The sequence below is a fragment of the Engystomops pustulosus genome, chromosome 1 (genome assembly GCF_040894005.1).
Source record: "Engystomops pustulosus chromosome 1, aEngPut4.maternal, whole genome shotgun sequence".
NCBI classification, from domain to species: Eukaryota; Metazoa; Chordata; class Amphibia; order Anura; family Leptodactylidae; genus Engystomops; species Engystomops pustulosus.
In genome coordinates this window covers 109531199-109546063 of record NC_092411.1, presented here as the reverse complement: position 1 = coordinate 109546063, position 14865 = coordinate 109531199, and the positions used below count along the sequence as shown (strand labels likewise).

The 14865-nt window shown below is 40.7% G+C and overlaps 1 protein-coding gene across 1 annotated transcript in view; it reads left to right on the top strand.

Annotated features, from left to right (window-relative positions):
* The window catches only part of DAPK1 (death associated protein kinase 1), a 117409-nt gene that overhangs the window by 87065 nt on the left and 15479 nt on the right, over window positions 1-14865 (top strand). The window contains exons 12-18 of the mRNA XM_072150850.1: window positions 5389-5508; window positions 5710-5808; window positions 5924-6022; window positions 7013-7111; window positions 8869-9066; window positions 10821-11018; window positions 13944-14042. Coding sequence (XP_072006951.1) covers window positions 5389-5508; window positions 5710-5808; window positions 5924-6022; window positions 7013-7111; window positions 8869-9066; window positions 10821-11018; window positions 13944-14042 — 912 coding nt within the window. The remainder of the gene's footprint in view (window positions 1-5388; window positions 5509-5709; window positions 5809-5923; window positions 6023-7012; window positions 7112-8868; window positions 9067-10820; window positions 11019-13943; window positions 14043-14865) is intronic.

Sequence of the window (14865 nt, the reverse complement as noted above, 5' to 3'; positions counted from 1 at the left end):
TCAGACGGTGGTTGTAAAAATGTATTCTTTAATATAATAATGACCATGACATATTGCATGACTTTTTGACCTAATCCAATCCCCTTCAGTATATTCCTCGGAAAAGGAGTTGGACTGGGAGATCCTTTTGCAGGACGATGGATGAAAGGGCATCTAATGCTTTGATGGGTTATATCCAAGTGAACTCCATTACATTGAGTTGGGTTCAATACCGCACACAACCAACTGCAAAGGTTGACATTTAGGCCAGCCATATAGAAATCACATCCACAGCTTTCAATAGGTCTATGACTTAAATTTAGTAAGATGTACTGTGAACTGTGCCAGATTTACCACAGAGACTAATGCTACATAATAAATCTAGTGCATCTTAGATTTGTGTACTTTTCCAGCATTTATATCAGAGGAGTGGAAATAGCAGTTAAGTTAGATTTCATATATAAGGATGTAATAACCAAAATTAAAGAATTTGATAACATTAAAATAGGTTCTTCATGTTGCACAACCACTACTTAATAAAATGGTTATTATGTTCCCCCTGTTAAGTCCATCAGATTTTAGGGAAATATGTCTGTCTGTGTTTTCTGCAGAAAGCTAAGTATTACATAGTAACCATTCAAAGCAGTGGTTTGCTTTTCTTATACTGGACAAGAAAAGTGCTACAGACTGAGAGGTGCTTTTGGTAGCTGCTTTCCGAATTCCTATTCAACTGGTTGTCCCAAGTTTTAATATTCTCCTCATCCATCATTTAAATGCACTGTTAGCATTATTTTTTTCTTTCAAAGAAACAGAGCAACAATGCTGTCATAACTAGAGGGAATATGGCTCAACACATTTGCAGAGACGTTTCTGTCTCTGCATACCACAGTGAAGTGAGATAGGATTTGCAGGTGTTAATCCCTGGCTGTTGGTATCCGTTTCTTCGCCTGATTTTACCACTAACAAGCTTAGAATGGCTTATGACAGATAAGAACGTACGGGTGCAGCATCAGACTTCTCTTACAATTTCTTTGAATTGTTATTTTTTTTTATACTTTTATTATAATACTAGATAAGGTTGCTGTTTTTCTTTTGCACTTACAATCTTACTATCCTGATGCATTGGTTCCTGCAATTGAATCCTCTCTAAGGAGAGGGAGTTTTTTTGAATAGATATGTCGATCGGTAAAGTAACATGATTTGTCCATGTATGCCATATATGGTATTTTTTACATCTCGGGGATTTCCCTGACACAAGGTCTCTAAATGATTTAATGTTATCCCATTATTTTTGGTCAGACGGGATTCGAGCCTACACTCTCTAACAGAGCAATTACAGTGATCTTAACCACTACTCTATACATTTACCTACTGTGAATGGAAGGATTGTATGCAACTTAGAGCGTCAAGGAGTATTCCAGAAATAAGTATAACCCCTTACCAATATGTGATGTACGTCACATGTCTGCTGCAGGTGTATAGAGAGGGCTAACGGGCTGAGCCCTCTCCTTACAAGGTGGGCGTTTAATAATAAAATAATAATTCTTTATTTATATAGCGCACACATTCAGTATTTATATAGCGCTGCTCAGAGCTTGCCAAATCTGCTCCTGTCTCCATGGGGCTCACAGTCTAAACAGCCTACCAGTATGTTTTGGAGTGTTGGAGGAAACCGGAGGACCCGGAGTAAACCCACACAAACACAGAGAGAACATACAAACTCTTTGCAGATGTTGACCTGGGTGGGACTTGTACCCAGGACCCCAGCACTGCAAGGCAGATGTGCTACCCACTCAGCCACCATGCTGCCCCTTGCTGCATGTTGCAGCAAACACCCACCGGAAATACCCACGGATGGTGCTGGCACCGATTGTAGGTGTTAACCATGTAAATGCCTCTAGGAAAGCTGCCAGAGACATTTAAATTAGATTCAACACCCCCTGTGAGGTAATGTATGGACGGTGATTGATTGCCATAAGCTGAAGCTAGTTTCAACCCAATTATGATGAGGATCCCTATATACTGCCATACTGTAGTAAGGCCATAGTAAGGCAGTATATGGTAGGATCCATCAGACAACCTAGGGTTAAAGTACCCTATGGGGTCTGAAAAAATGTTTAAAGTTTAAAAAAATATATATATTTAAAAAAACTTTAACATTCAAATCACCCCCTTTCCCAAGAACCATGCCCCAAATCGTCTTATCTATCAAAATATAATATTATTATATTATTATTCCCGGTGTTTAACCCCGTAACAGAAAATAACACCCAAAGCCCAAAATACCACTTTTTTGGCATTTTGAAAAATGTAAAAAATTAAACAAGTGATCAAAGTGATAACAAGTGTTGAAAACGTCATCAAAATGTGCAAAAAAGGACACCACGCGCAGCTTCGTACACCGAAGTATGAAACCGTTATTAGCGCCAGAAGAAGGTTTTAATTTTTTGTAAACATAAAACCTATACAAATTTGGTGTCCCCGTGATCGCACTGACCCAAAGAATGAGGTAGACCTGTAATTTGGGTGCACAGTGAAAGCCATAAAATCCAAGCCCACAAGAAAATGGTACAAATGTGGTTTTTTTCACTGCATTTGGAATTTTTTTCCCCCTCCCCAGTACATTGTATGGAATTCTAAATATTAAATACCATCCAAATGCAATTTGTTATGCAGAAAACAAGCCCTCATACAGCACAAAAAAGCGCCTCAGCGTTAATGGTTCATATTCAAATGCATCAATAAAATATAAGCTAATATGGAATTCATTATTTAAAATTTTGCTTCCCTTAGCAGAAAAATTCTGTGGACATATACTATAATGAAGAATTAAAATGCTACTGGCCCTTTAATCAGTCCAATGATCCTGTGGAGGAGACACAGGACGTAAGATGGCTGCTGGTCACATGTCCACATCACATGTCCTGCACCTGTGTTTGGCTGTAGACTGTTGCTTGCAGTGCATCCAGTATGGCCAGTGTTGTGGTGAGATACCATCTCAGTGCGGCAATGTGCATAAATCACATATTTTTCAAACTCTTTTAAAAATTCTGGTATCGGTGCAACCCGATATAAAGAAATCAAGTACTTACCTCTAGCATTCCCTGCAGCTCCTCTTCTCTTTCAAGATTCAGGTTTCCATGCACTTTGCCTGTGTACACACTTTGACTTTATGATGTCATCAGGCAGCAATACAATGGGGCTTAAAAAAGGTGTAAACATTCACCAAAACGTCGCTTTTCATGGAATAAAGGATTACCCTTTGCCACATATTTTATGTGGAGTACTGCCTCTTCACTACCTATTATTGGGCATATCATTATTGAGGGGTGGCTGCTGGGTACCGTATATACTTGAGTATAAGCAAAAAAAATGTGCTGAAAAACCCTAACTCTGCTTATGCTCGAGTCAATGAAAAAACCTCTGTGCTCGCCTTGCCGGTCCTCGCTGGTCCTGCTTTGGCTTCCCGTGCTGTTCCTATAGCACAAACCATTGAGGTCAGCCGCTTGCCGACATCATAGTTGCGCCCGTCATCGGCACACACTATGATGTTGGCAAGCGGCTGACGACATGGTGTGTGTGATTGGACTGAAGACTGAGCCGGAGCTGAAAGGACACCTGTCATCAGGTTTCTGTCACTATTTCTGTCACCACTAAATGTTGGAGCAACTCACAAGGATTCCATCCCAGCCTTTATCTAGTCAATTCATACATTAACCAATCTAAAATCATCTTTTCTTTATTATGTAAATGAGGCTGGGCACATGGAGAGAGGCAGTGATATCACCCCTGTTACCCCTCCCTTCTTCTCCCCCTGATCATGTCTTTGTGTAATGTATGGTAAAGCATAGCTGGTGTCTGTGCTTTACCTGCTGAAATGCTGTCCTTTCGTACACGTGTGACACAGACATCAGCTACACATGAACTCTGACAAGTTCTGCTATAACATGGCTGCATCCTGGAGCAGTTGTATCTCTCCTATACACACACAGACTGCAGGGGGCGTGGTCGCCAGCACCAAAAAGCACATAGAGGAGCCAGCAGCAGGAGTTCCACATCATTATGGATGTCATGTGTATAGGAGTATCTCATACACACAGGCTGCAGGGGGCGTGGCCTCCAGCACCAGGAAGCACATGGAGGAGACATTATACCTCACATCAGTCAAGCACTTGGGGTGTGGCTGTGCCTCCTACTCATGAATAAGCTGGACAGCTGAATATGATAATGATTCATTGGCCTTCTCTCAGGTCATTTTCATACATTTGCCTGGTGGGTTCTCTTGAAGATAGAAGAGGGACTGCGAAGGGCGTCACAAACAGTACAGAGGCCTTTTTGGTTTTTTTAGGCTTGGCAGGGAGCTGCTGGCTACATACTGGGGGCAAAGGCACTGCCTATATATGGGGTGGCGGCGGGTGGCAGGCACTGGCAATAAACTGGGGGCCAGGCACTGGCTATATGCTGGGGGGGCAAGCACTGGCTATATGCTGCGGGGGGTAGGGGGGCAGGCACTGGCTATATGCTGGAGGGGGGCAGGCACTGGCTATATGCTGGAGGGGGGCAGGCACTGGCTATATGCTGGGGGGCAGGCACTGGCTATATGCTGGGGGGCAGGCACTGGCTATATGCTGGGGGGCAGGCACTGGCTATATGCTGGGGGGCAGGCACTGGCTATATGCTGGGGGGCAGGCACTGCCCCCCTCTATACATGGGGGCAGGCACTGCCCCCCTCTATACACGGGGGCAGGAACTAGCCCACTCTATACACGGGGGCAGGAGCTAGGGGCTGGATATATACTAGGGGGAGGCTGTGACCCATGCATTTCCCACCATCGGCTTATACTCAAGTCAATACGTTTTTCCAGGTTTTTGTGTTAAAATTAGGGGCCTCGGCTTATACTCGGGTCGACTTATATTAGTATATATGGTATTTCATTAATAAAGGAGATGGGGTTTATACTCAAGTCCAATAGCTTTTCCCAGTTTTTTTGTGATTAAATTAGGTACCTCGACTTATACTTGCATGTATACATTAGATTTTTTACTCTTTTGTTCGGCTTACAAATCCAGATCCCAAATACTCTCCTGTCACGTAAACAGAAGTACATGGAAAAAATACATTTATAGGTGTCTTTGCATTGTTAAGTTTACAGTATGTTAGCAGTGACACATTGTTTGTTAGTATACTTCATACTTTTGGTGCATAGTATGTGTGTTTTACATGTTGAAATACACATGTAAAAATGATTTATGGTATTTAATCCCCTACAGTCCAATTCCCAACAATGTACAGTATATGACTGGAATTTTAATAGCCCGTAATACTAGATTGTGCTGTGTTACAATATTGTGAAATTGTTTACAAGCGTTACCAGAATAATGTTTCTTTCACTGCTCTTGGCATTGTAGGATGAAGAGGACTCCTTTGTGATGAAGGCCATCATCCATGCTATAAATGATGACAATGTTCCTGGTTTACAGCATCTTCTAGGATCTTTGGCAAACTACGATGTTAACCAACCAAACAAGGTAAAGTGCAGCTTACAAATGGTTGTAATGCCCAAATTATTGAAATGTAAGACCCTATATTAGTAAATATAGATTTTCTATTGAAAAATATCAACTTTTTATTTAACACAGTTTATTGGTTGACAAAGGTTATTATGAAGATACTGCCGGATGATTCTTATTTTTGTAAAATGTAGCATTTTATTTCTTGCTGTGTTTCAGCATGGCACCCCTCCACTATTAATAGCCGCCGGCTGTGGAAATATTCAGATGCTGGAACTGCTAATAAAGCGTGGAGCACATATTGATGTGCAGGATAAGGTGAGGTTTTCATTCTCATGTTCACATTTTATAGATGCATTTTAGCAGATAGTAGATGGGAGTTCTTTCTCTTAATAATACTAGTACTGCTGGTAATGGTTTCTTATTCACCTAGGCGGGATCCAACGCACTTTATTGGGCTTCCCGGCATGGTCATGTTGAGACATTAAAATTCCTCCATCAGAAAAGATGTCCTCTGGATATCAAAGATAAGGTAAAGTCTTTGTGGGTTCATAATAGTTTATATAGTCCCTCTCCAGCCGCCAAGCATGATCTGATCAGAGAGACAATTCTTCACTCGGCGGTTGTTCCTTTGCTCTACAATCCCTGGATTTTATCATACATAAGCATGTTTTATTGTTTCCTTCAAGTGTGCAGTAGTACCTCGTAATACATGATATTGAGTCAGGTCCTAAGACAGTGGTGGTGAACCTATGGTACGGGTGCCAGAACTGGCACTCGGAGCCCTGTCTGTGGGCACCTAGGCCATCACCAAAGAGGACAGAAAGGATCTTCATGGATTCCCAGAAGGCCCAGGACTTTCTGCGCTCATTGCTATCTTGAAGCGACAGTGCTGCATGATTCTACAGGAGGAATGGGAAAGTGTGGGCAGATCTGGATTATCATTGTAGCTTCAGCTCCAGGCCCCGAAAATTCTTCCTATTCAGGGGAACCTGAATTTGTCCCCCTTTCTTTCCACTGTATTGATGTTCTTAGGATACTGATATGAGTGATAGCTATAACAACAAGAAGTTTCTGCTTAAATTGTACTTTAATGTTGACACTTTGGGATAAATAAGTGGGTTTTGGTTGTAGTCTGGGCACTCCGTGTCTAAAAGGTTCACCATCACTGTCCTAAGAGATCCTATGTGCATTGAAATAAAATATCTAGCAATTGTAAGGATTTGCGTAGTGTTGTTTTGATGCTTACAGCTGTTCTGTAGAGAGTGATTTGAAAAGGGTTTTCCATTTAGCTTTCCCATTGTTAAGTACTTTGATCCTATATTTGGAAATTATGGAAGCCATTAGAGATGTTTAATGTTTATGTCATTGTTAAAAGCATTGCCTTCTCTTCTATATAATGTAAAGGTTGTGTAGTAAGCAGCTGTCATAGTAGATTCCATTATTGGTAGTTTCAGCAGTCCTACACGCTGCTTCTGTTCTTCACTGCCTCCACTTATATTTTGCTGTATATATTTATTAGTCGGGAGAAACCGCCCTTCATGTGGCAGCTAGATATGGGCACCTGGAGGTCATACAGTACCTGTGCAGCATTGGATCCAATCCAGATATTCAAGATAAGGTATGTATTCTTAGAAGGTATTTTAATAAATGTATATATTTCCATGATTCCACAGTGACCAACTTTTTGGCTACATAAGTTGATCATTACTGGCTTCAGCTATTTAAATAGTGGGAACCAACCCTTGCTTCCACAGGTATGACCATTTGGTGATAGGTGTGCTGCCTCAACAATAGCCATATGTCTCCCTGGCCTCTTTATGCTACTTCATAAAACCTTCTGTGTCTATGAATGGATGTTTTTTCATGTAGAAGCAGTTCTTCTGGACACCTGATGGATCGTACCAAAAATTCTACACTGTAAGGCCTCAATCACATGAATGTGTGCATCACACTGCCGCACGGAATGGAAACCAGAAACGTTTTCATTAGCCCATGCAAATACATGGCAATGTGTGCATCTGGCCTAACTTGGAACTTGTACAAAAGCTTGAGGCCAGGAGAAGCTATTTCGTCAGTGCAGCATAATAGGAAATGAATGTGTCTTTTTTCAGTTTCACAGTTTGGTTTAAAGGAAATCTACAATCTGCTTTTATGCATTATGAACCAAACATACCTTGAGAGTGCTGTAGCTAGACTGATGCAGAATCATATCTTGTTTAATCCCTGAACTAAATGATTTTGCTGAAAAAACAATCATAAAATTATGATATTGAGGCTCTCCCTCTTTTGGCTGCTCGGGTGCTCTCCTCACCCTAATTATGCACTGCTCTAGCCTTGTTCTGCCCAGCATAAGCCGAGAATACGTCATCACTGTGTTATTCCTGACAAGCAGAAGTAATCCAACACCATCCCACAGCTGCTGTGTATCCAGGTCAGATTGATTAATCCTGCCTGGACAGTTCAGGCAGCTATTTTATGTATGGAAGCCAGTCTGCACCCAACTTTCCCAAGGTCCTGAGCAAAACCACTTTGTTAAGGGATTAAACAAAATATGTTTCTGCATCAGTGTCACAACCGCATTCTCAAGATATGTTTGGTTCATAATGCATAAAAGCAAATGGTAAATTTTCTTTAACGGTGATAACCATGGAAATGGTTCTTGCAGAATTCTGGTTACTGGTTAAATAACAACAACTAGTATGAAACAGGTTTCCAGTTGTATGACATAACCACAGTTCAGCTGTTTTTCAGCTTTTATCATGTAGTCCACTAGAAAGAAAGCTGGTTAAGATATGTGAGCAACATTCCTCCTACAACTCCTTCTCTTTATATTGTGAGGTTGTCACTAATTGTTTCATTTTGTGTCTATAAGATGAATTTGCTGCTCAGATATTATAGGGAATGAGCACTTTCTATATCAGAAGCAAGATATCATATGTCAATCTCTGCTCGAATACAAGCTAAGAACCGTGTGAGTGGGAGACACAGGCCATTTCCATTACAAATTGCTCTACACAAAGACACTATGAATCAAACTTGATGCTTTTATGTGGCATTGAAAGAAGCACGGGAGATCTTTTTACAAAACATGTTCCACGCAATTGTCTCTTAGCTTTCTAGCTGCATTTAAAACAATCCAGTTGTGTCAAAGAGAGCTTTTATGTGCGGAACATAATGTGCTGCCTGATTTCTGGAATAATTGTGTAGACGCGTGTAAAATATGTGCCTACATATAGCAGCATCACAGCAGCTCCCGCTTTCTGTTGCAGAGAGAATAACTGTATGGGTATACAGGCACAGCACACACTACATATACCTCCAACTTCTGTCAGATGGGTAAAACAGTATCAACTTTTTTTTTTTTATGGTTTGTAGGAAGAAGAGACCCCTCTCCATTGTGCTGCCTGGCATGGTTACTATCCAGTGGCAAGAGCCTTGTGCCAGGCTGGCTGCAATGTTAACATTCGCAACAGGGAAGGAGAAACGCCCCTCCTGACAGCCTCAGCGAGAGGATACCATGATATTGTGGAATGCTTGACTGAGCACGGAGCTGTCCTTGATGCAACAGACAAGGTGAATGATTCCCGTTGTCACAAATTACACACACAGCCGCTCAAGGGCCATTTATGACCATGAAATCCATCTCCTCAGATACTTAATCTGCAGTTATAAACCTGCAATTCCTCATTGTACGACCCTAGCAGTAAAACATTAAAATCTACATGTGAATATGCAGCTGGATGTAAATGCTGGCAATTTGTTCCCGTGCAGAGTAGTATTTCATATAATGTGACCGGACAAATGATTAGATTAAAATATAATAGTTTCACTTCTCTCCATGTTTTGTGATTCATAGCATTTGTAAATGACCACCTTCACAAGCTAAGTCTTCCCTGTAGCTCAGCTAATATAATGTTGTATTCAGGAGGATATTACTGCTGTATGCAGGCGGTTACATGCCACCTGGGTTAAACTACAGATCTCAGCAGCTTCAAGCTCTTACTGAGGAACTGCAGAATGCAATGCAGTGCTTATAATTCAGATCCTGTGGAGGTGGCCCTTTGCCGTCATGGGTAATTTTGCAGCCTTTTCCTAGATCCACCACTGCTCGCAAAATAGTTGCATTTACATTGTGCTTTTAGCAGCATATTATCTATAAAATTATAGTTGTTAGGTTTGACCATAAACTGGTAAAAATATTAGAACATTTTATGTTATGAGCAAATTGTGGTTCTTGATTAATCCTAAATATCAGGTATCTGTGTACTTGGGGGAGGGGGAGTTTGGGGTGACAGGTTCTCTTTAAACATGTGTACTACTACTTATAGAGGATCACAATAGACAACTTCCAGATATCAGACTGAGATTAACATGGAGATATTAAATCTTTGCTAACATCTCTAGAAAGTTATTCTGTGTGAAGCTATTTTACACTTTGGGCAAGAGCCAGTTCCAGGGGTCATGATGTGGACAAGCCCTTACTAGATCTGAATTCTTAGCTTATTCAGGCCACTGTCAGACTTCGACTTGTGGATGTGTACATTTCGGATGTTATGGCCAACACTTTTAGGCAAATATTTGCACATAATGAAATTGAAGTTTAAAAAAACTACTGTAGATATGAATGAAAATTACGGCTGGAGGGTCGATGGCTATGCCACCAAGCAACCTTTTCAGAAAGTTGGGAATGCGACACAAAAATTAGGCAAATTTACAACCAGTTTTCTTTTGATATATATTATATGATTTTTTTTTTTTAGGATTATTACCTTATATACTCGAGTATAAGCCTAGTTTTTCAGCACAAAAAATGTGCTGAAAAACCCAAACTCGGCTTATACTCGAGTCAAAAAAATAAATACCCCTGCATATCTTCTGTGCGATCTGTCCGCCAGCTGCAGTAGGCTATATACACTGGGGCAGGGGCTGGCAGGCTATATACACTGGGGCAGGGGCTGGCAGGCTATATACACTGGGGCAGGGGCTGGCAGGCTATATACACTGGGGCAGGGGCTGGCTGGCTATATACACTGGGGCAGGGGCTGGCTGGCTATATACACTGGGGCAGGGGCTGGCTGGCTATATACTGGGGAGGCTGTGTCCAATGCATTTCCCACCCTCGGCTTATACTCGAGTCAATAGGCTTTCCCGGTATTTTGTGTTAAAATTAAGGCCTCGGCTTATACTCGGGTCGGCTTATACTCGAGTATATACGGTACACTCTTTTCAGCCAAACGATAAACTGAACAGTGTGCTATGGATAAATATAATATACTTAAAAGACACTTGCAGAAGCTAATCTGTTTTTTTATGAATACCTCTTGCAGGATGGGCACATAGCCTTGCACCTTGCAGTAAGAAGATGTCAGATGGAAGTAGTAAAAACCTTGATCAATAAGCAGTGCAATGTAAACTTCCAGGATCGTCATGGTAACACACCCTTGCATGTCGCCTGCAAAGATGGCAATATTCCTATTGTAATGGCACTTTGTGAAGCAAACTGTAATTTGGATATTACTAACAAGGTAAGCTGAACTACCAGTGATTAGTAAGAATGTAATCCATGTGAAGAATTTATCATGTATGTCTTTATTTAAAACAGTACATTTACATTCAGGTTTGGCCCAACACTTACTTCTACTATTTACATAATTTAAGGTATTCTCAATTAGTTGCCCTGTCAGAGGTTTTTTGTTTGTTTGTTTGTTTTTTATGGATTTTCCAATGTTTTGAGTTAATGAGCCATTTTTCCTGTTTTCTGGCGTAATTTGCATTAAAAATGCTTTCTGCCACATTTATAAAGCCTTTTAAAAATGCACTTTTCCGGCTTATCCGACTAAGGGAGTGTAACTTGTGAAATGGGGTGTGGGCTTCAGGAAAGGGGGTGTGGTTGTGTGTAAAAAAAAAATTAAACTAGTGTTGTCACTGGCAGACCCTGTGCCACATTGATACATTTCCCTCAAGTTAAGCTTGTCCATTGGCCATCAGTATGTGTGAGTGGTGAACTGAAATGGGCATAAGCAAGGGGTAGCAGCACCATGAGTTCTTAAATGCCAGAACCTCACATGTATCAAAAAACTTTAATTAGGGTGTCAAGTAGGAGTCAGGCAGGTGAGGTGTTAGAGAAGAGGCATCAGTGTAAAATACTAGTAAACCTCATCCATCTGTTACATTGAGAAATATGCTTTTTTTCTGAATTGAAAATTATTTGTGTATTTACCATCTGCCGTCAAAATCAAGCATGATAAACTCATAGATCCAGGCACTGTGATTGTGGTACTCTTCTTACATTTGTTATTCCTTCTAAAATCAATGTTTAAAATTATACTAATGAGGGGTTGTTACGATAGCCTCTTCCTGCTGTAGATTCACAAGTTGGCACAGTGTGCAGGAGCACTTCCTCCTCTCACTGTGTGCTGAAACTTTCTCTGTGCAGTAACATTGTATCAGGCAGAGGGAAGGGGAAGTGCTGGGAGAGCAGGGGGGAGGATAAAATACTGTAACAGCCTGTAAAGCTGCAGCACAGAGGGGCTCTAGCTCATTAGATTAATTTTAAAAGTTGATTTTAGAAGAAAGGAGGCCATGGACAACAAATATAAGAAGATTACCACAATCACAGAGACTGGTTCTATGAGTAAGTGTCCCTGGTTCTAGTTTTGGATGATAGATTTACTTTTAATAGACAATATAGTCCAAGTTTTTTTTACTTATATAATACATATTGTACATATATTATATATATATAATTTATGAGTCTTGTCTATGTGAACACCATAACATGTCTTGTATCATTTCCATTATAATATTTGTTGTTACAGTAGTTTTGGTTACTTAATACACTTTTATGTAGAAAGTATAGATTGTGTGTGTTTTGCTGCAATATTAAGGGTCAGCTGCACATATACCTGCAGTATGTGACAAAATGTGTCATGTCCTTTACTGTAACTGTAAGAAATTTCCAGCAATTGCTGATGCGTATTACCATTTGGTAAATTTTAGAGCACCCCATTAAACTATGTATCGAAATGAAGAATTTATACATATCCCCCTTTTTAAATTTGGGGCAATAATTTATTATGGACATATGAACCCATATATTATTTTAATGTATATTTTAAGTGTTACAGTATATTAATGTGCAGGTAGTCCCCAGGTTACGTGCAAGATAGGTTCCATAGGTGTGTTCTCAAGTTGAATTTGTATGTAAGTTTGTATATGCTGTTCTAGACAAAAATATTTTTTGCCCCAGTGACAATTGGATTTTCAAAATTTTTTTCTCTAAAGGGACCAAGGATTATCAATAAAGCTTCATTACTGACACCTTGCAGCTGATCATTGCAGCTATTGGGACTATATTTAGAGAGCTTCACCAAAGGTCACAGTGGGCAGAGGGGTCTGTCTATAACTAGGGGTCGTCTTTTAGTCGGGTGTCCTTAAGTAGGGGACCACCTGTATATTTTAGAATTTAGAATAGGGGGCTTATTTATTAAATACTCCATTATGGTGGCAATATTTATTATAAGGGTCCATATTTATATAACAATTCATTATGAGGGCAATATATATTATAATTCTTTATGGTAGCAATATATTATAACTTATGGGGGAACTATGCATACCTTAAAACTACATTGTGTCCCAAAAATATATTATATATTGTGCATATACATTTTTTTATGAAAAAAGGGCCCCTTTATAAAGTTCATTAAAGCCCCCATAATATTTACTCTTTACAAAATACACAATGATAGATTCCGCTCAATAAAAATATGACGTAAATTCCCTGCATCTTGAATGGGAGAATGCAGGCTGACCATGTTGCACTTAACACTTCCTGAATTGAGGGATATAAGCGGCGTAAGGGACAGCCGCAATACCAGGGGAACTGATAGCAGACACTGATACCATTGATTATTTTAGGAAGTGCAATAGTACTTGATTGGCCACTCAATAACAGCACTAAGGAAAGTGGCACCGCACTGTGACTGGGCACCCAAAGATGTATCGGTGGCACTGCCCCAATGACTGCCCTGACCTACATCATGCAACAGGGCAGGAGGAACTCAAATGATTTTTTTTCTATTAAAACACATAGAATCGGTACCAGCACCTGGCGTTTTGCATTTAAACAATACAAGACACCGGGTTTCCATAGAAACGCATTTGTGATCAGGTCGTGGCATGTCCCCGTGCACTTTCATTGCGCTTCTAAACTGAAACAAAGCGGTACATGTGACCTTCAATCTAAGGGAAGAGAATTTATCCTTTTCCCATGGTGAATGACAGCCAACTATTGGTTTTGGTGCCCCTAAATGAATATATTCCCACCCACAATCATTTCTTTGTTGCGAAGGATTACATTTTGGAAGTCGGTTATATGAAAATCAAAAGTCACACAATTTTTTTATATTATGAAATAATACGTTTTTTTGTTTTTAAATCTCTTACAGTATGGACGTACTGCTTTGCACCTTGCAGCAAACAATGGTATTCTTGAAGTTGTTCGCTACCTCTGCCTAATTGGTGCCAATGTCGAGGTGCTGACTATGGTAAGTAAATCATTTGTTTGCTTAGCGCAACTTTACTGCTCATTTTACCAGTTACAATCACAATGACAGCAATATTTGGTTGAAATTGGTGGAAAATGTTTGTACAGGTTGATTTAGGCCAGTGATGGCCAACCTATGACACGCGTGTCAGCACTGACACACGTAGCCATTTTCAGTGACACACGGCTGCTGGAGAAAAATTGCTGTAGTGCAGTTTCCTGGGGCCGGTCAGGCCGTCGGTCGGTGATGTGGTCTGCAGTGAGCGGCTGCATCTCAGTCAGAGAGATCGCAGCTGCTGCTCCTGCCCTCCAGCCCTGCTCTGCGGAGGCCGCGCAATGACTCCAGAGTGGAGCCGTCCCAGCTTGCAAAGACGAAACCTATGCTGTGCCTCCGCGGGAACATCTACACAGGAGCTGAAGCGGCCTGAAGAGGAGTAATGGAGGTCCGTGGTGTCGTTGGAGCCTGTGCCAGTTAGGTAAGTTAATTTATTGAGTTGAGTTCTGCTGGGCTGGGCTGTGATGTACACTGCTTTGGGGGGCACTTCTCAGGACACAAATGTCCTTAAAACTAGCTGTTGCTGGACTGCCACAGGTTCGCCATCACTGGAAGAATTCCCCCTCACCCTCACTTATCTTAGTTCATGGAACCCCACACAAGTTAAATAACAGCAAGACCAACAAAACTGACCAATTAACAAAGAGGTCACTAAGCAGGCAAGTTAAAGAACTATACATATTTGTTATTTAAACTCTAAATATCACAAAATAAGGTTTTTTTTTCTAAAGGTGACACACCACCCGAGTTATGGATGGTTTTTGGCGAA